The sequence below is a fragment of the Pangasianodon hypophthalmus genome, chromosome 9 (genome assembly GCF_027358585.1).
Source record: "Pangasianodon hypophthalmus isolate fPanHyp1 chromosome 9, fPanHyp1.pri, whole genome shotgun sequence".
Classification (NCBI taxonomy): Eukaryota; Metazoa; Chordata; class Actinopteri; order Siluriformes; family Pangasiidae; genus Pangasianodon; species Pangasianodon hypophthalmus.
In genome coordinates this window covers 10,853,653-10,880,572 of record NC_069718.1, presented here as the reverse complement: position 1 = coordinate 10,880,572, position 26,920 = coordinate 10,853,653, and the positions used below count along the sequence as shown (strand labels likewise).

The 26,920-nt window shown below is 38.4% G+C and overlaps 1 protein-coding gene across 2 annotated transcripts; it reads right to left on the bottom strand.

Moving 5' to 3' along the window:
- Window positions 1-5,333: 5,333 nt before the first annotated feature.
- Window positions 5,334-26,920, bottom strand: bicc2 (bicaudal C homolog 2). 2 transcript variants are annotated; one of them, XM_026919588.3, is made up of 19 exons: window positions 26,628-26,920; window positions 24,024-24,070; window positions 23,606-23,675; window positions 22,541-22,620; window positions 22,282-22,443; window positions 21,736-21,789; window positions 21,072-21,266; window positions 20,042-20,311; window positions 19,021-19,152; window positions 17,564-17,783; window positions 17,341-17,474; window positions 16,954-17,093; window positions 15,793-15,889; window positions 15,625-15,664; window positions 13,449-13,600; window positions 11,453-11,678; window positions 8,390-8,547; window positions 7,220-7,319; window positions 5,334-6,329 (listed from the first exon to the last, which is right to left on the bottom strand). In XM_026919588.3, exons 1-19 carry the CDS (start codon window positions 26,893-26,895, stop codon window positions 6,199-6,201), a joined length of 2,676 nt encoding a protein of 891 aa, XP_026775389.3. In that variant the 5' UTR covers window positions 26,896-26,920; the 3' UTR covers window positions 5,334-6,198. The 2 variants fall into 2 exon arrangements, with proteins under 2 accessions (XP_026775389.3, XP_026775388.3); XM_026919587.3 differs by having other exon boundaries at window positions 5,337-6,329; window positions 15,793-15,892.

Sequence of the window (26,920 nt, the reverse complement as noted above, 5' to 3'; positions counted from 1 at the left end):
TATTCCCTGTGTACTTTATAGTGCACTATTTGGGTGACATTTTGGAGTGCTGTCCAAATTTTCTAATTATATTCCCTGAATAGATCACTATATTATTACACACAGTGCACTATAAGCCTAGTGTACAACCAGTGCATGCTCATTCTTTAATCGTCTTCTTTTAGCCCTTTTAGACCAATTTTATATATAAATGTAAATTTATAAAGGTTGTTTAACAATGACTGAAGCAAACATGGACTTGCTAGTGGTCTATTTTGTACAGAATTTTTAAATACTTCTATATTTCTCTGTTTTAATTCCATTGTAATTTTGAAATAAATGTATGACATAAATGACAAATAAAAATGTCAATTTTGGATTGTTTAGGCCTCAGATTCTCAACGCTGCTCTGGGAGTAGCCCCCTCTCCTGCACATTTCAGTTTTTCCTGCTCCCAATCAGATAATTATCCTCTCTTCCTGAGTTAAAGAGGGTGTGTTAGAGCAGGGATAACACTAGAGAGCAAGGGGTACTCCCTTGAGATGACACATCATGATGATCTGTTTCCAAATCCACTACGAATCCACAATCCAATCCAGTCCAGACATTATTTTGGTCTCACTCACCTGCCAGTTACACTCACTTTCCTGCTAACCCTCAAGCACTTCCTTGTATTTATACCAGTTCTTTCACCTCGTTAGTCTCTCCCCCCATTTTCTCCACAGTTTAGTCAATTTCCACTCATCCACCATCTCTCCTCTATCACATGTAACCTACCAACTAGGGATAGTGAAAGCTTACATGTGCTTCCTCTGGGACATGTAAAGCCAACCAACCACATCTTTCCAATCTGCATCATGCTGTGTCACAGCGCAATGTAACACACTCAGTGGAACGCTTCTTCACATACATGAGCTCACAGATGTGCACAACTGGCGAGTGTCAATGTGATGGACAGGGTAGAGAGAGCATGGCATCTCTCCAATATAGAGAGCACAATCAATTTTACCCCTTTGGCCCCCAGCCACAGATGGATTTGAACTTGTGGTCTCTTGATGATAGGGCAAACACTTTCCTGTTGTGCTGCTCGAGAGGCTCCAGTGTTTTGTTGTCTCTGTTTGTTACTCCTGGGATTTGACTTTTTACTTCTGCTCTTCATTTTCATTTCGATTGCCCTGCATTGCTCTTTTTGCCCGACATTCTACCTCTGCCTATTTTTTGACCACAAGCTTGTCTGCTGATTTGGATTGTTAATAAGCGGCTTGCACTTGCATTCATCTTCCTCCATCCCCTGAAAGTCTCCGGTCCACTCGATAGAACAGTCTGTTCTCTTTTTCTCTTGCTGCTGCCCAGTACAGAACAGTCTGCATAGTAAATAGTGAATGATTATTGAAGAAGTGATTTCAGGCACAGCATCTGTGTCTACAGAGATTTGTTTTTTATGTGTTTTTACGTATCAAATTAAGCCCATTCACCTGCTACATCTGGTCATGAACTAATGATGTGATTCATGTGTGTTGGTGTGTTGAATCAGCCACAGCTTTTTACTGCTGTTCATTCAGCATCACACACATGCACACATGCGCACACACACACACACACGCGCAGAGGCCTAGAGAGAGACATGTTGCAACACTGGCAGAAAGCAAAAACTGAACAATTATAACACATGCAAGATGTTCAGTACCATAATACCGAGTACGTGAGTAAGACAGTTCTGTCCAAAATCTCTGTAGGACTTTGACGTGAATGCTGTTTTGGTTACTAATTAGATGAGAAATTCACTAATCTATGTGTTTCCACTTCTTAAGGCCCGACATAACTCATCTCTGCACTGGTGATAATAAACAGGACCGTAATAATGTATTTTGAAAGGCTGCCTGTACTTGATGGCACTCAGTGAGGCATAGAAAGAGACGAGACAGGGCTGTGGCTGAGCTTATCATTAATTTTGAAAAAACTCCAGTCTCACATTCACTATGACAGACACAATATGAAAATGGAGTGTGAGTGAGGTTTGAAGAACTGGGATAGTAAGTCCCACAGGGTTTCTGTGGCTGAAGATGATTTTAAGAAGGCTTGCGACTGAAAATGATTCCCCAGTTCTGTACTGAAGAGTGGATGCAGTATTTAACGACTCTGCTGGGCCCATTTTCTAAAAATAATAGACAGGTTGAGAGGTTCCTGAAGCAGCTATTTAACTAATTTTCCCTCATTTCTTTCTTTTAGAATGTTCTTTCTTGTTTTCTTGATAACCCAGCTGTATGGTTTTCTGGAAATGATTGTTTTAGAGCTACAGCATTTAACATGATTTGTTGCCATGTTTAAATGAATCTGAGTGCCTCTTCATACTGCACCACTTGCTCCTTTGAGAGGCGAAATGAGTCCCAAGAGGCACTCCAATCATTATTTTTATGGATGGGATGTGAATCTCATCTTATTTACTTTGACAATAATAACTCTAAATCTAAAATTGGAAACCAAAACAAGCATTCATTCTAGGAGTCTTGCTCACCTCAGTTACTTCCTCTCCAACACCAGTGGGTTTGCACCAATTTAGGCCTATTGCTGTCTATGATATGAAAGTGAAAAACCTGATTAGGCCATAAATCGGACTGAAATTACTGTAACACGGGGTCAGTTTTGATTCTGGCAAGCTTGTGACATCATCCATCCATCCATCCATTCTCTGTACCACTTATCCTACCCAGAGTCACAGGGGAGCCTGGAGCCTATCCCAGGGAACCCGGGGCACGAGGCAGGGGACACCGTTGTTGGGGTGCCAACCCATTACAGGGCACAATCACACACACTCTTACACCCCCATTCACACACAACGGACAATTTGGAAATGCCAGTCAGCCTACAGCGCATGTCTTTGGAGTGGGGGAGGAAACCGGAGTACCCGGAGGAAACCCCCAAAGCACAGGGAGAACGAGCAAACTCCACACACACAGGGCGAAGGCAGGATTCAAACCCCCAACCCCGGAGGTGTGCGGCAAACATTCTAACCACTAAGACGCTTGTGACATCATGAGGAAACCAAATGCTAACTGGGACTGATGCCTATACATGTTCACGAATGCACACCAAATGCAAATGGATAAATGATGACTGAAGGCATGTGACACATTAAAACAAGAGAAGAATAAAGTAGCCTCGGTCAATTAGATTTTTGTGAAATGCAAATATTTAATTTAATTTTATTTTAAACAAATGCTGAGATGTTTAGTGATTCTAAAGCTGCTTTTATATGTCAGTTATAAATTTTACTTGTTTGTTGGTTTATGTCAGTTATAAATTTTACTTGTTTGTTGGTTTATGTCAGTTATGTAAATCAGATGGGACACATGAGATTCACTGTCTAAATATGGGAGACATGTCATTGGGGACAAACATCCCACTGCAAGTACAAACACCTTTTTTGTCATTGTACAAATACAAGAAGATTTGATGTGCAGTTCCATATTAAACAGTGCTACAGTGTATATATTCCTGCTTGGACATGACTGAATCTCCAATTAGTGCCCCTACATACAGATTAAAAGATGGAGCTACACCAAACTGGAGACCAACCAACCAATCAACCCACCATATATGATAATTACTTGCCCTTGATATGTGATCCTGGAGACCGTTTGAACTCTAATGATGACTCCATGTCGTCCTACATCATATCCTTTTGATTCACTTGGTTTGCCTAAAGACTTACATACATAATTAGCCTGACTCAGACATAATTGGCTTGATGAATCACAGGCTACGTTCCACCAAACATGTCTTTCACTTTAGAGGGCAGGCAGAAAAGGAACTGGGAGAAAATAAACCCTTTTCCTATGGGGAGGCAAAACCCAACTGTTCATTTTATTTATTTATTTATTTATTATTATTATTTTTTTGTCTGGTGCACCGCAGTGATCTTCAGAACACTTTTCTCTTTTACCACTCTGATTAATGTTGTGTAATATTTCATTTATTAGAGCATTTATTTATTCAACAATAGGTTGTGCTAAATCAACATTACTAGCAACAGGCTTTTTCAACACAGTGTAATTATTTGCGTCATTGGCTTTTCTGTGAAAATGATTTCCAGCCGCTATTGTGTGTAATGTCACAAATGAGGAATGGTGCTCCATGAAGAGGAGGAACGAGCAGATGGTGCTGTGGTGCCCCCTAGTGAATGAGCAGCGAACTGCAAATGGGGATTGGTTTGGCTGAAGAGGTACACTCTCAGTAAAAAGGTTAAATCTAGAACCTTTAGGCATTCTTCATCATGTCCCTCTGAGTGTAACCCTTAAGGGTATATGTAGAACCCTCTGAGTATATGTAGAACCCTCTGAGTGTAACCCTTAAGGGTATATGTAGAACCCTCTGAGTGTAACCCTTAAGGGTATATGTAGAACCCTCTGAGTGTAACCCTTAAGGGTATATGTAGAACCCTCTGAGTATATGTAGAACCCTCTGAGTGTAACCCTTAAGGGTATATGTAGAACTCTCTGAGTGTAACCCTTAAGGGTATATGTAGAACCCTCTGAGTGTAACCCTTAAGGGTATATGTAGAACCCTCTGAGTATATGTAGAACCCTCTGAGTGTAACCCTTAAGGGTATATGTAGAACTCTCTGAGTGTAACCCTTAAGGGTATATGTAGAACCCTCTGAGTGTAACCCTTAAGGGTATATGTAGAACCCTCTGAGTGTAACCCTTAAGGGTATATGTAGAACCCTCTGAGTGTAACCCTTAAGGGTATATGTAGAACCCTCTGAGTGTAACCCTTAAGGGTATATGTAGAACCCTCTGAGTGTAACCCTTAAGGGTATATGTAGAACGCTACACCAGAGCTTTTCAATACCAGATAAGTACAACCAAATTTGGGAAGCCAAGAACTCCCTATTTATCCAAGGATCCCCTGAAGAAGAATTTTAAAGACAGAGGGGAGAGAACCTTTGAGAGAGGGAATAAAAATCTCCCCACCTATTTAATTAAATTAGTTCATTTCTTACCTTAATTAAAAAATGGAGACATCCTTATGAATAGGATTCTCTTTTCCTCTATTTATATCTTTGAAGACTTTTTAATCCGTGCTTAAAAGAGATGCAGTATACGTTTCATTTCAGTCATATAGTTTTGGTTAACTGCAAGAGAAAGCATTATATGTTAAGTCAATCCCAACACTCACAACACATACATGCTATAGCCTGTTGTACTTTTTACTTTTGATACTTACAAAGAATTAAGTACTAGTACCTCAGTACATTACCTCATATACATTTTGAACTGCTAGTTTCCATTTTCAACCAAGCAATAATACATTGAAGTGCCAGGTTTTCTTTTGTTGTTGTATACCTGCCTTGTAGCTTATACCCATCGGCCATTTTATCAGGTATACCCATCACTAGTAGGTGTTATTAATTGTAGCTCATCTGTTGCTAAGCATAGTTTGCCAGTTCATCAGTGAGAATGGATCACCATGGGTCCACCACTAACCAGTTATAATTTGGGTGGTGGACGATAATAAACTGGAAACGCTGCATATCTGGATATGCTTACGTTTATTAAAGAGAGGAAATTATGTATTTCTGCCTGGTTTTTCTCCCATCTCATCTCCAAGCACAGTTTTATTTGTTCAATGAGCGAAACAATTGAATGTGTGTCTCCCACACAGCGATAAGAGCATGTGGTACTGATCCAGAATCAACACTGTTTAACAAGCAAGCGCTGTTTAGGCAAAAAGCCTGCAGTCTTATTTTAAAAGGATTTCTGATTAAGCATTTGCATGAGGTCCTGTATTTTTCTTTCCTTCAGTGAAGAGTAAAATTTATTTCAAATGTTTAATATTGTTCACAATCCATTCACATATTTGCACAGTGCATCATGGTACTGCACAGAGATGATTATAGAGAGAGAGAAAAAAGATGAGGCAGAAAGACAAGAGACAAAGTAAAGAAAGGAAAGAGAAAGAGAAGGCCATAAGTTTTTGCATATTAAATGTTGGCAGCAGAAGGAAAATCGGTCCAGAGTGAAGGTCAGTTATTCACACACGTCCTTTGAGAGTTATATCACATCTGTCCACTCTGTTGCCCGTCTGTACTTATTCTTAATAGCCAGTCCTTTATTTAATTCTCATTTACTGGTCACTGAGGCACATCACTAGTCAGGAAGCACAGCCTCTACAGCACTGTAGTGGAGGTAATACAGTCCAGTTTACTGCCAGGCCCGTTTCACCAGCGGTTACTCTTAGCAGCCACGTCCTCGTCCATGATTCGTGGAAGGCGGCCACTAGCTCCACCTTCTAGATAGCCAGACTTAACTGCAGGAGCTTCAGGGACTTTCATCTTACTTTTATTCAGATCTGGAGACAAAAAGCAGTATATGCAGATATACAAAATGGCAGAAAGGTAGGCCGAGGAGGAAACAAATCCCATCCCTTACAGAAAAAAGGTGCATTTCACCATGTTATGCACTAAAATGTGAATTCAGGTAAAAACTTGACATCATGTGGATAATGCTATCATAAGTGTAGATATAGTCATGTGAGAAAATCACAGCTGAAAAATGAAACCACATGTATAAGTGTGTAAAAATAAACACACATGCATTAGATGTGAAAAATGTGTGGAACATATCATGGGTAGTGTCTGAAATATGTGAATGTCACATGTGAATCGTGATTATTCACACATGTGACTTTTCTGTAAGGGACATCCCACTTTATGTTGTTATTTCTTGTTATTTCTGTTGTTATTGTCTTGTACCAGGACCGTACAGGTAGATCGGTTAAATGCAGTTGACTCAATATCATCACAAGTTATCATTTGAGTCAAATAACTTGCTAATCTTCAGCAGCGTCCAATATCTTCCCATTAGGTACAATAGAAAACCTAGAAAGTTCAATTTGGTTGGATGCTGAGGTGAAAAACCTCCACAAAGCACCAGACCCAGTGACAACTGAAGTCCTGTGTACAAAATGAGAAGCTCTGCCAAGTCATTTTGCAACATTTGCTGGAAATATGCTTCCAGTGGTGAGCCAAATAGTGCCACAAAATAAAAAATAAACAAAATTATGGCTACATTAAGGTTCTGGTCACCACAGGCTCCAAAAACTTGCTATACCATGCTATACTTTGCAATAAAATGTCTGGATTTTGCAATGGTTATCTGTTAAAGCTAATTATGATTTTGCCAAGCTATTCAGATCCTGAGTGATCTATAAAAGCCCAGGCAGCTCTGCCAAATTCTTACCAGAAATAGCCATCAGCATCTTCCTCCTGGCCCCGAATGTGGATACGCCCACTTCCTTCAGATCCTCTTCAGAAAGAGTGAGGAATGTCTGGTAATCAATCTGAAGGAGGAAAAAAAGTAAGAGAGTGTGACACAGGCAGCGAAGCCTTCATGTTTTCTGCAGAAATCAACTCTTAGCATCTCTTTCAGTGATGTTCTTATATGAATATCACTATACAGTATAATACAGTGTCTTCCAGAATTATTGGCAGCTTTCAAATGAGCAAAAATGTATATATGAAAAGAATTAAAACATCCAAATTTGTGATATTTGGAGCTCAAACATATTGTATACAAAAAGTTACATTGCATAATTTTATTTAAAGGTGTGTTTTTTTTTATTTAAAACACAAAGTAGTGCAAATATTTGTATAAAACAATGGTTTCAAAAATATTTTATATTCATTACCCAATTTGTGCAGATCAACAACCATTTGTTTTTTTTATGTTGAAAGTTCTTTGTTTTTTTCATAGTAGTGGATAATAAAGGAATTTTGCATGTATGTAACCTCATATTTATACCCCAGGGAAACTGGGCATATACTCAACAAGAGTTTCTGAGGATTTTTCTATTGTTTGAGCAGGAAAAAATATTATTGTGTTATGTTTTTAGGCATTTCATTTTGGATTATTTTTTTTCAAGGGTGCCAATAATTCTGAATGGGTGAGATTTACTTGATACTCTCTGAAATTTTTGGTAACCAAACAATGTAACACACAGATAAGTTAGATGAAGGAGCTGCTTCAAGGTGGCCGAATGGGATTGGTTGAGACAACTGAGGGACAGTTTTGATGTAGAGTAGAACAGCTGGAGCTGGGAATAAAAAGTAATCATGGCTGACCTGCCCCATGCCAGAGAAGATTAACGCAATCAATTGAGACAGTCAGGAAAAACATGACAGGAGCGAGCAGCTGGAAAAAAGCTGCACTGGGAAATAGAAGCCCATCAGAACAATCTAAACCCATAAATTCATATTGTCTCTGATAATTCAGCTGCGCTTGTGGGTTTAATAGTAAAAACACATTAGAAACACTTAGTGATGGAACGAACACATAGGTGCAGCAGTGAAACAGGTACAGGTGAACACTGTAAGAGTATGTGCATGTGTGTGAGTGTTTGTGTGAATGTACCTCTTGCTCCTGGAATACAGTGGTGTATTTCTCCAGGCCCAGCTGAATCAGTAGCTCCAGCAGATCATCTTTTGGCTGAGGAGGAGGGCTGGGAGATCCACCAATCAGTGGTCTGGATACACCTTCATAGTAGTTGCTGCCATTAGTGAATCCATCAGCTGCAAAGATAATGAGATATATAAGACCTTTAATTTAATTACAGCTTCCTCCAGATCAAGGCGTACTGCAGAGCCTGAACTAAACTTGTACCTTTTTAATGCATCTAATAGGAAATTAAAATTAATTACACCACATCACTGTTGAATGCTTGATTCAGATATGATTACAAGGTGTTGATTAATTTTTGCACCTTTTAAAGTAGTGCTGACTACAAGGTTCACGTTAATGTGTTTGTTCATATTTCTGTAGTAACAACTTACACAGGGACTTGTATGGCAGATGTTCCAGGTAAACAGACTAAAAATATGTGTAATTGTTGATGTGGTAAAGTTTTCCATAAGGAGCATTATTAGCATTTTTTGGAAGGAGTCTTCAGTGTCAGGTGCATGTTTAACAATCAGAGGTAAATGATAAGTTTTCCACCATGGGAAAGACTTCAGAACAAAGGACTGAGGGTTCTCAGTAATATGGCAATCTATATATATATATATATATATATATATATATATATATATATATATATTATTTTATTAGCTTCAAGAAAGCAAAAAAGAGGCTGTTGAGGGAACAACTGTTTATAGCTGCTATAACATAAGTGATACAGGAACTGGGTTTGCGAATGTTCCACAACATTAAATGTAACTATAAAGGAATAAAAAATATGATGTAGTCGCTGTGTGGTAATTGGTAAATATAAGAGGAATAAAACACTCCTGGAAGTAAATAGTCCACATTGGGGTGGAACCTCTTCATCACACCACCCTGTTGTTGATTATTTTCTGATAACCGCATGCAGCCCCATGGTTTATTCCTTACACCTGCACACCTGCAATTTCATTAATGGACCTGTTCATGATGTCTGTTGCTAATTGTCTCAGTCAGAAAAAGCAAATAATAGACCCAAATAATGCATCTGAAGCTTTAAACAGTTTATCTTCCATATGTGGCAGACAGGGGTGAGGCTGGAAATCAACGGCTTCCTAAGAAAAGCTTATACTGGACTGCCCACTTTTCCCCACTCCATCTGTTTCTGCTTTAAGACACATGTTCCAGAGTTGTTGTCTGACTCTGATCTCCTAAATCATTCAGAGCTTTTACATTTCCCAAGCCCAGAGCAGCAGGAACATGGTAGCTTCACAAACCCATTCTGAAATTAACAAGCTTTTGCTCTGTTTCAGTCTGTGTCTCATCAACATTGCTGTTGGAACCTGAGTGAAAATCGATCTTCACGTTTGGATAAACAATCGTTGGAGTTCGATTTCTGCCCCTGGCACAGCTTCCTCCCACAGCTGGTATCAACTGACTAAATAGAGCTGATTGTCTGAGATAAGAAGCATAGGAAGGAGGTCAGTGCACTAGTGAAACAACAAGCTAGGTGAAAGCTTGTGCACAGGCTGACTGTTTGAACTGAACTTAATGGACCGAGCTTAAATTGCTGGGGAAAGACTATGTGAAAGTTTGGATGGGAAAAAGTATATTCTAGCCAATAAACCAGCCTTTCATACAGGGTGATTTCAAAATGGTAAAGCTTATACGACACCACAACACTGTAAAGCAACATTACAACATTATAACACAAAGAGGTTAGGTTAGGTTACTAATTACAGACCTTTCTTCTTTGCTCCAAACTGAATGACAATAATTCTATAAAGAAAAGAAAACTCTTCTCTGCAAACAGGCTTCCAAACATTACTATAGAAGGTTGGAGATGCATTTCCAAACAATCCTAAACTCCAAAGTTACTGGTTAATAGCGACGTATAAAGGGGTGAAAAATTGCAAGTGGGTTCAATTCTACCATCGTGTACAAGAGTACTGGTTGTCCAAGATGCTTGCCTTTACAATTCCTCCTACAGTGAAAACAAAAACGCTTGGAAAGTATACAATTCCTGGATGGATCCATGTCGAAGCCTACCACCACTGGTTCAGTTTGAAGACCTTTTTCGCCTAGTATTACTTACAGTTTACTAGCTGTTCAGCAAAAATCTCCTACTGTTTTGAAAAACCATGAACGTGCCCGGCTTTTGGAAGTTTGTTTCAGGCGGTTCTCTCTGTGTATTTCTTTTCTTGGGCATATTACTGCTTGGAAGTGTGTCTATCAGCCCCAGTTACATCAGTATGTCCACTAAGGTACCGCTACAGAAAACTTGTTATTGACTATTCAGTATTCAAGATGTTGCAGAATTTCTTGGTCACTATTTAAATGTAAGGAAATTTGTGATATTGAGCATGTTAACTCCTTTGTACAAAAGGAAAGATTTTCTACGGGTCTTATCCCTTCCACTGAAGTACGTGTTCAGACAACAAACAATGGATCTGATCTAACATGGATCATCAGGTTTTACCCAAACTTGTAGGGTCTGTATCAGCTCGGGTGCACACCATCTTTAAAGGAAAAAGAGGATGCACCAAATACAAAGAAATTCTGAAATTCATGTAAATATTTCTAAGATTCTACTTTTCACGCAAGTGATAATATCTGATAATCATTTGTAATGAAAATCTTTGGGTTAAATTGAAAAAGAATGCCAAAAAGAAGCATTTTTACTAGTGGTCTCAGAGCTTTGGACCTCACTGTCTGTGGAAGAGGGCTGGTAACACTTTCCTCTGTGTTTATTCAGCTGATCTATGACATGAGCAGCATTTTGGAAAGATGTTTAACGTGTCTTGGAAGAAGCATGTACTAGATTTCATCTTCCCTGGTTGGTAGCTGTCGTGTGATAGGAGAGCGCTAATTAGCGGTTAGACATTGGCAAATGATCAAATTGGGAGAAAATGGGGTCAAAATCCCCAAAAAAGAGACATGTACACATAAAAAAAAAACTTTATATCAGTAACACAACTCATACTTTTTCCTCTCATACACTCACACAAGCACTCTGTCCCTCTCTCTTTCCAGACTCACATGTTTTGTCTGTGTTGGTGCGTCCTGAACAGGAAGTATACACCATCATGGCTGTTGATGATGATGATGAGGATGAGGATGATGAGGAGGAGGAGGAGAAGGAGGTGGGGGAGGAGGAAGAGCAGGAGGACACAGGTGACGATGATGCAGATCCTCGTCTCTCTCGCCAGTTCTCTGAATCGCTGCCATTACACACTCTGTCCTTGCTACTTTGAGAGCTCCATGACTACAGTGAGACACACACACACACACACACGCACAGGTCATGTGAATTCTTGCTGAATGTGGCATTATTTATTCCTATCAATTTGTTGAGTACAAAAACAGAACCCCACAATTACAAGTGTCCTTCAAATGTAATTTAGTACTATTATATTATTATATTATATACTATTATAATCATAACCATTACAATGACAAGCTCAAATCCTAGTAGTAGTGGCATGGATAGGGTCATGTATTTCCTCCTTATGAAGGACATGATGTGAAGGGAACAGTGGAATAAATGTCTCTCTCTCTCTCTTTCTCTCTCTCTCTCTCACACACACACACACACACACACACACACACACACACACACACACACTCATAACTAGTAAATGGAGTTCAGAGCTACACAGGGACCTTGGTGCCCCACATGACAGTAATCACATTTTCATTTCTTACTGCTGTGTGTGAGTGTGTGTGTATATATTCAGGTCATTAGCACTAAGTGTTTTTGCTCGCTCTGTAAATTCCCTTTCCAGGTGGAGAACTATGGCCTCTTACAAACCAAAACAAATCATCGGTGTTTTTAATCTCCATAAAACTAGCACATAGATGTACTTTATGCCCTGGGAAATGTCCTCACCACGTTTTATATAGCAGTTCAAAACCAATCCACACACTTTCTAAAACAGCACTAAAGTCCTAGTGACCAGTATCACAATTCCAGAGTGCCTTGTTGCAAAGCATCCATCATTCCAAAATAAATCTATGCTGAATGTGTAGGCTAGTGTCATGGAAGTGGGCTCAGTGCTGCTCAGGTTTCCTTTGTACTGTATTATGATTGTAGCCTAAAGAGAAAGGAAATCCATGTACAACAGGAGTGTCATTTTGACTCTAATCACATATGGACATGACAAGACATTAGCATTATTAGAAATTCTGATAGAAAATCAATCTCTGGCCTCCAGTTTTGGGTATGTGGATTCACTGACCTTCTGGTTTAGGCAGAATGTCTACATATTTGATCGGAGACTGATCATTGCTATTTGTCAATGGTTTTTTGGTTTTAAAAAAAAAACTCAACTAGACCTAGCACAGAACCTTGAGGGATGCCTAGAACTAAAACCATTTTATACTAATAAATTCAAAGTCATGTGTAGGAGACTGCTTCAGGAGAGTGTGTGTGTGTGTGTGTGTGTGTGTGTGTGTTAAAGAAGAAAAAGAAAATGTATATTATTACGGCATAGTTCTGTTAGGTGATGTAAGGTGATGAAACTTAAAGAAAAAAATGCTGTTTTTTTGACCTGCCTTCATTCCTCTACCCAAAAAAGGTAAACCCATGATGTAGTAACATTGTAATATCATAACATGACCATTTTAAAATAATTTATGATTGGTTGGCTGCATTAATTTCTTTTATATCACAGCACTGTTGAACGGAGAGTACTCTTTACTCTTCCATAACAGCAGATCTGAAGGTAGTAACAGCTAATAGCAATACTAAATAAAGCTGTTATATAAGGAAGAAAAATGTATACTCTTTGTAATATGATGAAGCTTTCTGTAAGGAGCCATTTATTTAGCATTTATGGAAGGAGTCTCCAGTGCCAGTGCTTTGTAACAGTGAGTAATAACAGCACTCTACTTTGCTCCCAACATCCACTTGATCCATTTTTTTCTCATATTGGACACTTTGTTGTCCTCTCTGCAGTACAGGATTGATGTCTCTAGATGAATAAGCTAATCTACATGTGTGTGTGTGTGTGTGTGTGTGTGTGTGTGTGTGTACCTGTTGATTATTGAGGTAGGATCTGTAACATCGGCGGCTCACACTGCGTAGCTCCTTAACAGCCTCAGCAGGCATCGACTTGGAGAAACCCAGTCCACTCCATGTGTCAGTGGGGGTCCGAACCTCTGTCACTACTGGCTTTTTCTGCATGGCTGCCACACACACACACACACACACACACACACACACACACAAACTGTGAATTACAGGCTAAAAATAAAAGATGTACAATGGTGCTGAGCAGTATTTTGAGTTGCTATGTGTGTGTGTGTCAATATTTTGTGTGTATGTGTGAGTATGTGGTTGTTGAGTTTGTAGCAATTTGAGCTCCTGCTGTCTGAATTCATTATTAAACACCTGAAACCTAATGAAACATTTCAATAAAAAATGAAATGTGCTGTGCTCTCCCTCTCTCTCAGATGGTTATGAGTTTCTGTGACTGTGTGTTTGTGTGTGTGTGTGTGTGTGTGTGTGTCTGTAGCAGATGGTTCATTCAGACTCATAATTCCATTAAGCACTTCTGTGGGAGCACTAGCACATTTGGCACACACCAGCATTAAAACGACTTAGCCAGAATCTGATTGATGGATAAACATTTAGGCTCCTATAAGATGGAGTGTTTGTGTGTGTGTGTGAGTGTGTGTGTGTGAGGGTGTGTGTGAGAGAGAGAGAGAGAGAGAGAGAGAGAGAGAGTGAAATAGCAGATTGATTAGAAAGTGTTATTTCAGTTTATTAAAAATCTGGCAGCATGTCACTCTAAAACGAGTACCCTCTATCACCCTTTAATGTGTTTTGTGGCCTAGTGACCATGATGTATGCCAAAAACATTTCATCTCTCATCACAGATTTAGATGCTGCCGACAAATCATCCACTGAATATGAATTCTACCCAGAGTATTTAGTATGAAAAATGAAAGTTTGATAACTCATGGGTTTATCAAACTAAGTATTTGTTAGTGCATATTTAAACTTAACTGGCATTGCCACAGGTGCTGTACAAAATAGTCCACACACACACACACACACACACACACACACACACACACACACACACACACACACTGCACCCAGGAAGGAAGCAAGAATTAAAATCTAAAATCCGAAAACTACTTTGACACACTAGTAAAACAGCTATAGGACGTCCTTATATATTAAACGCTGCCAAATGCGGGAACAGATGGTTGGGATATAAAGGCGGATATGGAAGAGGCACGCTGAATGCTGATCGCTACTGTAGGTTGTTCTGTAGTCTCAGTGCAGTTTTCATAAAACACAGTCACCCATGAGTCAGCGGAACTCCTGGGTAATGCAAGACTCATTCCTGTCATACTTTCACTCTTGTGAGGACGATTCTTCTTTAAACGAAACGGCACCATTTTAGCAGCCCGATATACAAACGAATAAAATATACAGAAATTTCACTGCATAATTAGCTGAGAAAAAAATAAGAGGAAGGAAAGGAAAGAAAGACAAAGATAGAGAAAGCAAAGGAAGAATAGGGAAGGGAAGGGAAGGGAAGGAAGAAGGGAAGGGAAGGAAAGACATAACAGAATGGAATGAAAGGAAGGGCGAATAGAAAGATATGACAGATTTAAGGAAGAAATGAAGGAGGGGTGAGGATGAGGTGTAAAGGAAATAATGGCAGGTTAGTGGAAGGAGAGAAAAGAGGTATAAAAAGGGAGGCAGAAGGGAAGGAACGAAGGACATAAGGGAGGAACAAAGAAAGGATGGTAGAAATGGAGATAAAAGGGGAAGAGATAAAAGGAGGTAAATGGAGATAAAAGGGGAGGAAGGAAGGAAGGAAGGAAGGGAGGGAGGGAAAAGAGAGGTATAAGGGAATGAAGGAAAAAAGGAAAGAACAAAGGAGAGTTATAAGGGAAGGAAGAAAGGGGAGGTATAAGGGAAGGAAGGAAGGAAGGAAGGAAGGAAGGTGGGGGGTAGAAGGAAAAAAGGAAGGAAGAAAAAAGAGGTAGAAGGGAATAAAGGAAGAAATGGGAGGTAGAGGTCAAAAAGGAAGGAAGAAAAGGGAGGTATAAGGGAAGGAAGGAAAAAAGGAAAGAACAAAGGAGAAGTATAAGGGAAGGGAGGAAAAAGGAGAGGTATAAGGGAAGGGAGGAAAAAGGAGAGGTATAAGGGAAGGAAGTAAGGAGTGAGGTACGGAAAAAATACCACCAACCTTGAGTTGCTAGAAGTTTCTTCCTCTCATACTCGTGTTTCTGTAAGAAAGCCGAAGACAGATCAGTGATCACTGAGTCGGGCAATGGCTCTGTTCACAAACGCCCCATATACAGTCAGTTCCAGAATTATTGGCACCCTTGGTAAAGATGTGTAATGCTCATTTTACCTCATTATTTGCGTTTGACTCCAGAGAGGGAAAGATCCTAAGACTGCAGCGTCTGTCTTTATTAAAATACACACCATCCACCTCCATTCTTACAGACCTACTGTACACACACATGCACACACACACACATACACACACATTATATGTAATATAGTTATAAAAAGTCAAAAGTGCTCAAATTATATACATTTTGTGAAAATTTTGTGTAGTTCCAAAACAAAAAAATACAGTACAAGATAATATTTGATCATTATAAATCATCATAAATCTTTATCAGTGTATGAGCTGAAGCTGAACTATTCCTGGATCGGTACAGTACGAGGTGTCAATTATCCAAAACATATTAGTAATTCCACAGTGTGTTTTCAAAGGAGGAAACAAAACCCCATGGAGAGGTTGTGATAGCAAGAGAAAACTACAATTAATAAAGAATGGTAATTGCTGGAAAATGTCACAGTAAAGCCTTCATGAAGGACTGAGCTAAAAGTTCTCCCATGCTCTAAAGAGTGAAAGTGACCTTTTAAGAGCAGGATGGTAGGGATGCAGGATGCAGGATTTTGTTTATATATAACATATATAACAGGATGAAGTATAACTCTTCCAACAGGGGAAAAAAAAAACACCCGTCAACTTGAAATTCCTTCTCGGAAACTCAGGAAGGTCTTCTCAACCCCGAGTTCAGCAAGTGACATCAAATCAACATGGCATCCACAGTAACAAAGCAGCCCTTCTTTACTTTTAAATGAGTTACTGTTTATATTAATATTTGCCTTAAATCAATCAACATACAGATGTATTAGTTTGTGAAATCTACACAAATACTGTGGACTATACAGTTCACTGTTTTGCGGTGGTATATATACATCACTCATCACAGTTAGCAGGCTAGATTGTTGATAATAAAAGACAAACAGGCTTCCATGGTCTTCCCCACGTTGTAGCACAGAGATTGAAAATGACGTAATTCCAAGCTCTGAATTCCCACTTCCAGGGTAAGTCGATTGCAGCATTATTCTGGCACCATAGCTGAGCACATCTCATTATTACATTGACATTGCATCTAATCACTTGGCAGTGATAAATAATGGCTCTGTAGCAGACAGAGGATTTGAACTTACAGTTTACCTCTGAGAGGTCTGGTAGGATTTGAGGGTTTGGTACCTGATAGCCTCTGAATGGCTGTTTCTCCTGACTGATCCTGCAGTCTTCACAGTGACCTCTTTGACCTCAGTGACCTCTGGAGCCTGTGTTCCCGAGTGCTCACTTGCTGCATTTGTCAACTGATCCTCGTTCTCCGGGATCTGAAACATTACGCACTCACTATTCTCTGCAATTATTTCTCCAGGCATTAGATAGAATGTGCATAATGTGCATAATGTGCATAATAAATGCTTGATTGCTCACAAAATGACCAGACTGTGAATATCCTAAAGGAATTATCTACACAATTTGGGTTCTTACAGATGGCCAAATTTTGTCTACCTATTGTATCCACATTAAATTCCAATTAAGGCTTTAGTGTAGATAAGTGTGTCTAATTATTCACACCTTCTCTAATTTAGTGTCTGTCCCCCTCAGTCCCATTCTGCCCTCATCTGCAGGAGCAGCCAGTCCGGGTGGTGGAGAGGGGCGTGGCTTCACGGGGGTGGGGTTTGAAGCTGAATCCAGGGTGGTGACAGTGCCTGAGCAATAAAGTTTAAAGAAAGTGAGTCTGATAGATAAAATACTGTTCTCTATCATCATACACACACACACACACACAAACACACACCTGTCTCTGTGACGTGCAGCTGCTGCATTAGCATGTTGAGCCAGTAGTTTGTAATTCCACTGTTGACCAGCAGGGGGTCCGTTGTGGACTTTGGTACTATAGACACCTCACATGAGTTCTTTGTTGCCATGGAGACCTCGCAGGAGTCAAGGCCTAGCAGGAGTCTTCTGGCCTCATACAGATTCGCTATGTTCCTCTCCAAACCCTTCACCACCACAGACTGAGAGACAAATTATTTACAATTTTTCTGAGTTGCTGGGATTTGTGATTCCCTGCATATCAGACTACAAAGCCAGTCAAACCTTTCTGCGTTGTAGTTTCATCTAATGGAGTAGATGATATTTAAAGATAATGTACAAAATATACAGAGTCTATTGTTTAATGGTTAGGTTCAGCCCTGCCAACATGGTGGAAGTGGTCCTGGGTTTCGTGTGAAGGCCCAGGCGATCTATTTAAATGTCAACTAACACTGTTTGATCAAAATATGTTAATTAAAAACATCGCTTTGTTCTAAGCGAATTCGGTAATACTAAGTCATAGACTTATTCTGAGTTCACCTAGATTTGGAATGGTCATTGCTAACACTTAAAGAAAGATGCTAAAGTATAAAAATGCCTCCCTAAAGTCCTAATTTCTTTAATCATAGAAAAAAATTTAAAAAATAAAAATAATGAGCCATTAATATAACATTTATTTACAAAAAATCTTCAGGGTATATACAGTACATTGTGAGAATGTTTATTGTTTATTGTGCTATACAAATAAGTGAATTGAATTAAATGACTGACGTCATTGCTATGTGCAATAAATGCAGTATCAAAATAAATGACAGTGTTGTTTACTAAAGTGCATAACTAAAGACTTAAGCCAAGACTCGGCCTTGCAGAAAGTGACTTATTACTCACATCTGACCAGTTCTTCTGGATTATTTCCAATAAAATAAAGGCACAAATATTTCTCAAGTCACTTAGACCTACTGCTTATGTTTGCATTTTTTTCTCATTTTTACTCATTTAAATAGGCTTGAAGGTTCATCAAAATTGTAATACTAGGTCTTATTTTGGATTTAGCAGCTGATAGTCTAGTTGTGTAAAACATCATAAATCATGCACTTTGATATAAAATATAGGTGTTATTAAATTACTACTAGGGGGAAAAAATGGTCCTGCAGTATTAAGTCAACATGGAGAGTGTGATGGGAAATTATCCAGTGTTTAAAACTCTGTCATGTCACAAGATACTTGCTGGCGTGAATTCACACTTGAGGTGTGAATTGGTGTGAAATTGCTGATGTTAAAATGTCAGGAAGGCATTATACTGTCAGAGAAACTACAAAAAAAAAACCTGTCACAAGCATATTTTCTGGATTATACTCCAAAAAGTCATGTAGTGAATTTAAAAAAGACCACCTCTGTTAAGATGAACTTAGTCATGAGTGGACTGTGATGGTGTAGTACCTTAGCAGCCTGTTTAGCCTTTGGTTTGACACTGATGAAGACTCCGAGACTCTGCATCATCTGTGCGAGTTTGCGAGGGTCAGACTCACCCTCATCCTTCATCTCGAACATCAGACACACTGGCAAGCACTCCTACACAAGCACAGAGACACAGACAGAATCAGGACAGACCTAATGAGCACAGAGGACAGGACAGAACTCCCACTATGACTGTGTGCAGGGACATTTCATTTAAAAGGAAGCTACAATATTACAAGGAATTTATTCACAGAGGAATACATTATGTAAATTAGAATGCACATAACATCTAAAATGGGTAACAGCTCAACCTATTTTATTTCCTATAATAAAATATTACCTATACATGCACAGAATCAAAAAGACAATCTTCTGGGTTATTATCTCATATCTATCTCATATCCATCTCTTCTCTAATAATGAAACTCATTATAATACTAATACTCTTATTTAGGTAAAACCTTTTATTGTCAATAAAATCTAGGTATAATACACTAAAGTTATAATAATAATAATAATAATAATAATAATAATATAAGAGGTATAATACACTAAAGATTCCAAATAAAATTTTTAAAAATTTATTAAAAATTCATAAATGTAATATATGTATAAATGTAAAATATATTTTTGAGAAATACGGAAACAAAATGTCATTCAATACTCTTAACCTAACTCTTGTCTGCATTTAATACTACTATTAATAAAAATAAAAACAATGACAACAATAAGAATTTATTTATTTATTTATTTATTTATTCATTTATTTATTTATTTGGTTGGTTGGTTGTTCGTTCGTTCGTTCGTTCTTCATTCGTTCGTTCATTCGTTCGTTCGTTCGTTCGTTCATTCATTCATTCATTCATTGATTCATTCATTCATTCATTCGTTTGGTTTGGTTGTTCTTCCCTTCCCCCCTTTTCTTTTTAATTTTAGGAGGTGGAGGAGCTGGTCACATCACTCTTTCACATATGCAAACACACAAACACACACACATTCTCACCATGAGCTGTTGTCTTGCGAGACACACTCCATCAGCAGTGCCCTGGATGAGTAGAGAGGGTGTGTGTTGTGGGGCGGTGAGGTCAGGCAGTACGATCTGTGTGTGTGTTTGGTGCATGACGTTGAGGAAGTTGGCTCCATTCTGGCCCAGCAGGAAGAGGTGCTGCTGAGACGTCACATCCAGCTGAGTGCTCACCACCACACCCGTTACCCCGGCAACCGCTGCCGCCTCCCGGCCCAGGAGCAGCTCCATCAGGATGCAGGTAGCCTTCTACAGGGGTCAAAGGGTAAAGCTTACAATACCAGAGCAGTTATTAATTATCTGGTCAGTGACAAACTGTAATGTTTCGGCTCTGAACTGATTTGAAATAAAAACAGACTATGAGGTTAGAGTGCTTCAGTTATAGCATGAGTTCTAATGTATTTATATCTTTATTGAATAAATTATATAGGAACATTATCCCCATAAAAAAAAAAACACACTGAATTTATTTGGGCCAGTTTCAGGACTTTTTGTGTGGTTTTTTGGGAAGTAGTTCATTTTCCCAAAACCTGGCAACCCTTTGCTTTACTTAAAGAATGTGGCTTATGTTCTTGAAACTACTGAGATGCTATTTATCAGTATTTTATCATTATACTACTGTATTATATTATTGAGCTTATATTAATTATTGAACTTTATTTACATCTTCATATGGGAAGATCATCCCCAATTAAAAAAATATAAACTAGTGACTAGAAAAACTTAATTAAACTGATAAAGAACACAGCCGTTTCTACAGCTGTGAAAAAAATGCAAACAGGAATTATTAGCCTGATTTGTGTGTGTGTATGTGTGTGTGTGTTTAAAACATTGCATAATAATTTCATTGCTTTTCTGAATTAAAGGTTCTTAAAATGTGACCTGATTTTCATTCAAGTCATAATTATTATAACAGAAGTAATAGAAATCACATCACAACAACATATCCTTCTTTAACCAGTGATTTAAACCACTTGTGTGTGTGTGTGTGTGTGTGTGTGTGTGTTACCTTCACAGCAGCCGAGTTTCCTTGCAGGCCTCGCACCACACAGGTGGAACAGTACAGTTTGGGTTGTGTTCTGAACGTCACGCTCACTCCAAACGCCTGTGCTACATGCTGAATCAGCGGAGAGCTCGCGTCTGTAACAACCCCGCCCATCAGGGTCAGTGGCAGGTCAAAGGTCAACGCCAGAGGCTGCAGATCCTAAAGGTCACATTGAGAGGCTAAATAGATTTTACACAATGCCAAAGCTATTCTCTCTGTGTGTTTGTAATGTTCAGAACAATTCATTATTGTCGTGATTGGGCATCAGGACGGAATAATAAGTGGCTTGGGAAATGTTTATTATTTTATTAGTAACAATCTAGATTTAATTAGTCCAGATCTTTGACACTATAACTATACACAAAACATACATTTATCTTACAGTTGATTATATATATATATATATATGTATATATATTTTTTTTTTTTTCACACACTTCATGTGCACCTGCCTTAATTAGGCTCAGTTGGGTATTTACCATTAAGTGTTTACTGTTTTCCATTCTAAATAGATTTTCTAGTTTCTATTTTATCTTGTATGTGGCATGGTTGTTCCAGGCATTCAACAGTTTTTGACTGGCAACATATTTCTGCCAGAACTATGAAATTATCAGTGCATGACACTAACTCTGATGTGTCTTCTAGCAGATTCCACACCCTGCACTGGTCCAGCGATTGACACCTGTTGAGAAAGACAACAGAAAGAAAAACAAGTCACTTAACCTCTCAGATGCAGAAACACTTTTCATCTAAAAAAAACAAAACAAATCTAGCTTTTAGTGTCTTACTATATGTGTGTTTTAAATTCCGTGATAATCTAGGGAATACAATATGCTGTTGTTGGAAAATAATCAACAATGCAGTGTGGCGAGTTACTGTTACCACCCTGAAGTTGATCATTTTCCAATAGTAACATATACATATACTTATTATTATATTATATTATATTATATTATATTATATTATATTATATTATATTATATTATATTATATTATATTATATTATAACAACAATAAATTGTTCCTTCAACAGCGTTCTCATTTTCTCTCTTGAAATTAATAAGACAAAAATGCAGCTTGTGATGTTACCAAGAACTTGCAAGTCCTCTGTCCTGAAAAATTCTTAATGTTATATTTTTACTTTTGACTGTTACAAAAGGTAATGCTCTCATACCTGGTTGCTTTTCTCTCCGTTTGCACTGTGGCGATTCGAGTCAGGGAAGTGGATGTGACAAGAAGTGTCCTCCATGACTTTTTTGATATTTCCTCCCCCTTTACCGATCACATGAGAGTGTTCAGTATGAGTGACGTCCATCTTCAGAGTGACTTTATTAACCTACAGCCAGTTTGAGAACAGCAAACTGAAAACCGTGCCATAAAACAGTATAACAACCTCGAAGAAAAAAATACTGAAAGTCGCACATCCCACTCACCTTCGTCTCTAAAAGTTCCAGAATTTTCCGCTTGGCCTCCAGGACATCATCTCTCTTTCCTTCCACTTTTACATGTGGATCTGAGAAACAATAAAATACAGTTCCAGTCATGCTGTGTAAATATGAGTACCATAAATATGAGGTCCTAAAAGTTTCTAAAAGTCGTCATTACAAGTGGGAGCTATAAATGTTATTTCTGTCTTTTTACTAATGTTATACTTTCATCATGAATCATATGATGCCTGCACCAGTAAAGCATTTTTTTTCAAAGGTTCAAGCTAAACAAGCAGCAAAGCTATTATCAAAAGATTTGCAATGGTGAAGTTATAAACTCAATTAATAAAGATATCTGAAATAAAGTTATCTAACATTTCTCATTATGAGATTATTATAAAACAAATATAAAATCATTATCCCTGTTTTTAGACATATGTACTAATTTCAAACTTAAAATTACTTAAAATTGCAATTTGCTTGAAAGAAATAAAATAATCTGCCATTAGAATAAGACAATTTCAAGCTTGAAATAAGTAAAAATATCTAGAACTAGGCTTAATAATCTTATATTTGTTTTAAAACTATCTAATATAGAGAATTATTAGTTGACATTGCCTATGTTCGAAATATTTTACTTGCTATCATTTTTTGCAGTGAAGGAATATGTTTAATGTGTAGTGATATTTCTTAAGAAATGTGAATTGCTGAATCAGTTTGATTTTTAGTGCATAAAATTTCATTTCATTTGTTCGTCCTTTACCAAAATGGCTTTTGAATCGAATCAAAACCCAACAATTGCATTGATTCACTTAATAATTACAGGAATAATTGTTACATTACAGGAAGCAATTGTGTACTGTGGTTTAGAACAATGAATAAAACATAATGTTGATCTGTTATTTAAATTGCAAATAAAAACTACTTATGTGTTTTTTTTTTTTTTTTTTTGGCTGAAAAAAAATGCTGGATATATATATTTTTTTTTTTTTGGGAAAGGGCTCATTCTCAAAATCTCACCTACAGCCTAACAGACATATTGCTCATCTCTGAGATGAGCCTTCCTCTCACCTTTCTTTGACTTGGCTCCAACCTTCAGCTTTGACGGCCATTTCACCTGAGTGTTAGTTTCCCTCATTACCTAGCGAGATAGATGTGTGAGTGTGAGAATGTGTGTATGTGTACTCTTAAAAAGACAGAGCATGTCAGAAAGAGAGGTGTGTGAGAAACAGAGAGAAAGGCAGGTGTATGAGAAAGGGAGACACTGTAAATAGTAACAATACACCATTAGCATCTCAAAGCAGCACATTATTTCCCTGGGAAGACAAACAGAGAAAAAAAAAAAAACGCCAAAGTCATTTGCACAGAATTAGACACAAGTGTACTACAGAGCTGTGGAAGCGTTTACTGGAATGACAGAATCCCAGATTTTTAATTCACACAACAAGCTTTCTAACTGCTGTTCAGATGGGATTCCAGGTTCTCTCACCTTCTCGAAGAACTCCTCTCCTCTCAGGCCTGGTCCATCTGAAGGACCTGCAGGGAATGCAAACAAGGAAAAGACGTGTGTGTGTGTGTGTGAGATGTGTCATTAAATAAAAAAGAGGATGAATACCTTTTAGATAGATTGTTAATCATAGCAAGTGATATGAAATTGTTTTTCAGATGAATGCCATGATGTCATGCTTTTTACAAAGCATCATGGGTGCAGTCACTTCTACAGCATTAAACAAAGGGCTGTTTGGATGGAAGCGTTCTTCAGCATTCACACTGGGAACTATTTGGATCCTTCTGTTAAAGGGAAGACATCTGTTGAAGGGTTTTACCAAGAACCATTACGGGTTTCCACCCCAGAGATACAAGAATTATTTATAGACCTTTATGGAGAAAGCACACTCATTTCACATGATCATGTGATTATGTGAGTAATATGGGAAACACGTGAAGCTGCATTTCAGCAGCATTCGGCATCACGTCAATAATAATACGTGATCATAATGTGATAAATCTACATGTCAAAAATAACACCTGAACCTTAGCAAATCTAAATAATTTGTGGGAATATCTTCATATTCAGATATTGTGGGAATATCTTCAGATATCATGTCATATTTTTGCCATATCATCCATCCCTACTTGTACAAATTAAACATTAAATTGATTTTCTCTCACTTTATACACTGAATGAAATGCGTGAGACTTTTCACAGGAATGTATTATAATATGTCGTAATGTATTATAATATCTCTTATGAAGCATGATTCACTGAATCGGTGTGATGTTTAGTGTACCAAATTTAATCGAATTATTTATGATTTCAAATTTAAAGCTCACTTTTAAATAAAAAAAAACAATTCAATTATTTAAGTTAACCTTATTTTGAATTGCCAGTTATTTAAAAACTAAATAAACAAATCTATTTATGTGTGCACTGAATCTGACTGGTTAAACATTACATTTTGAATTGCAGTTATTTAAATAAATAAATAAATAAATTTGTGTGTGCACTGAATCTGACTGGTTTGTGTTAGAGAGGCTCGGTCTCAAAAATCTCACCTAGAACCTGTCTCAAGACCTTTTTTCTATAATGTGTGAATGTTAAAGTGTGTGTGTTCTGTGTTCTAGGATACGGTAAACTCATTTGTCTCAGTTCAGGTTGGTGATGTATAGGAGAGCAGAGACGACAACACTAAGATTTAAACACAGAGTTTAAATAGATGGACAGAACAAGTGTGTGTGTGTGTGTGTGTGTGTGTAGAGGTTAAAGTTAAACACAATGAAAGACCATGGCTATCTGCTGACATTTACAGGGTTAGAGTGAACATCCCTCTCTTTTCTTCTCCTCTGTTCTTATTGCCATGGGTTACGCTGCCCTGCCAGTAGGAATGGCCCTACTTCCAGTGTGTGCGTGTGTGTGTGTGTGTGTGTGTGTGTGTGTGTGTGTGTGTGTGTACCAAAAGCCAGTTCTGAGAAACAGCGTCAAGCAGCAAAGGCATTTAACTCACAACAATGCTGACGCAAACCCCCTCCTCCTCCTCGGGAAGCACACACTCATGCACACAGTTTGAGAAAAAGAAAACAGCTGATAAACCACAACATCCATTAAAGACACTCGTTCTCATCGCCGCCCTCCTCTCAGTGAGTCACCGCGGCCAAGATAACATTCCTCTACCGTTCCTGCTCAACATTCTGGTGATCAGCTTCACTCAAACTTTCATTGTTCTGGCAGGAGCGCTGCTTTCCTCTCTGAATATCAAAGAGCAGCAGGGATGCGAGACCGAGCATTTCTCCAAACCACACAGTCAGCAAGCTGCGTCTCGCCGATAACACACACTCTTCCTGAGAAAAAAACCCCCCTGCCATCGCTGTCTCTGCGCACGCCACACGGAGGAGAGCGTAAACATCAGCATGAGCACCAAACAGCCATCAGCGTGCCTGAGAAATCTCTCATCCTGATTCTCAGCAGCATCACACTGACACAACTTTCCACCCAGACACACCACTGACTCTCAACCTACAGTCAGTCAGTCGTTTCACAGACACTGGCCTGGGGTTGGAGTCATTCTTTCTTTCTCTTTCTTCCTTCCTTTTTTTACTTTCCCTTCTTTCCTTCCGGTCTTCCTTTTTTTCCTATTTTATTCCTTCACTTTTTCTTCCATTCTCCTTTCTTATTTGTTAGAATTTATTCCCTTATATTATTCCATGTTTTATATATATATATATATATATATATATTTCAGGCTTTTTTAGTCTTCCTCATTTCTTTCTATTCATCTTTCCCCTACATCCTTGCTTTATATTCTTTCCTTCTTACTTGTTTCTATTCTTATTTTCTTCTTTATTTCTTTTTTCATTTTTGTTTCCTTATTTGCCTTTTTCTTTACTTCTTACCTTATTTCTTTATTTCTGTCTGTCTGTCTGTCTGTCCATCTCTCTTTATTCTTTTCCTTTCTTTCTTTCTTTCTTTCTTTCTTTTTTAATAAACAGCAGTCAATAATTAACACAGTGATAATAACAATTTCTAAGTTTCTAAGTCACAGGAAACTAAGAGTAAAAACATCTCTCTCTCTCTGACACACACACACACACTCACCGTAAAGCATGGTCTCCAGTTTCTTCCTGTCAATGCGGAACCTCTCCTCTATCCAGTCCATGTCAGATTGCTCCCAGTTCTTGGGCTCTGAGTCCATCCTGGAATTTCCTCCTTCCTCCTCTTCCTCCTCCTCTTCATCCTCTTCGGTTCTGTCCTGAATCAGAACTTTCTGCTCTTGCTCAGCCTCGGAGCCCATGTTTTGATTCTGTTCAGGCCCAAAGCAGGACTCAGATTCAAGTTCCACAGGGTCCACAGAAGTGCCCTCCATGCTGGCTGCCGTGGTTGCAGTGTGT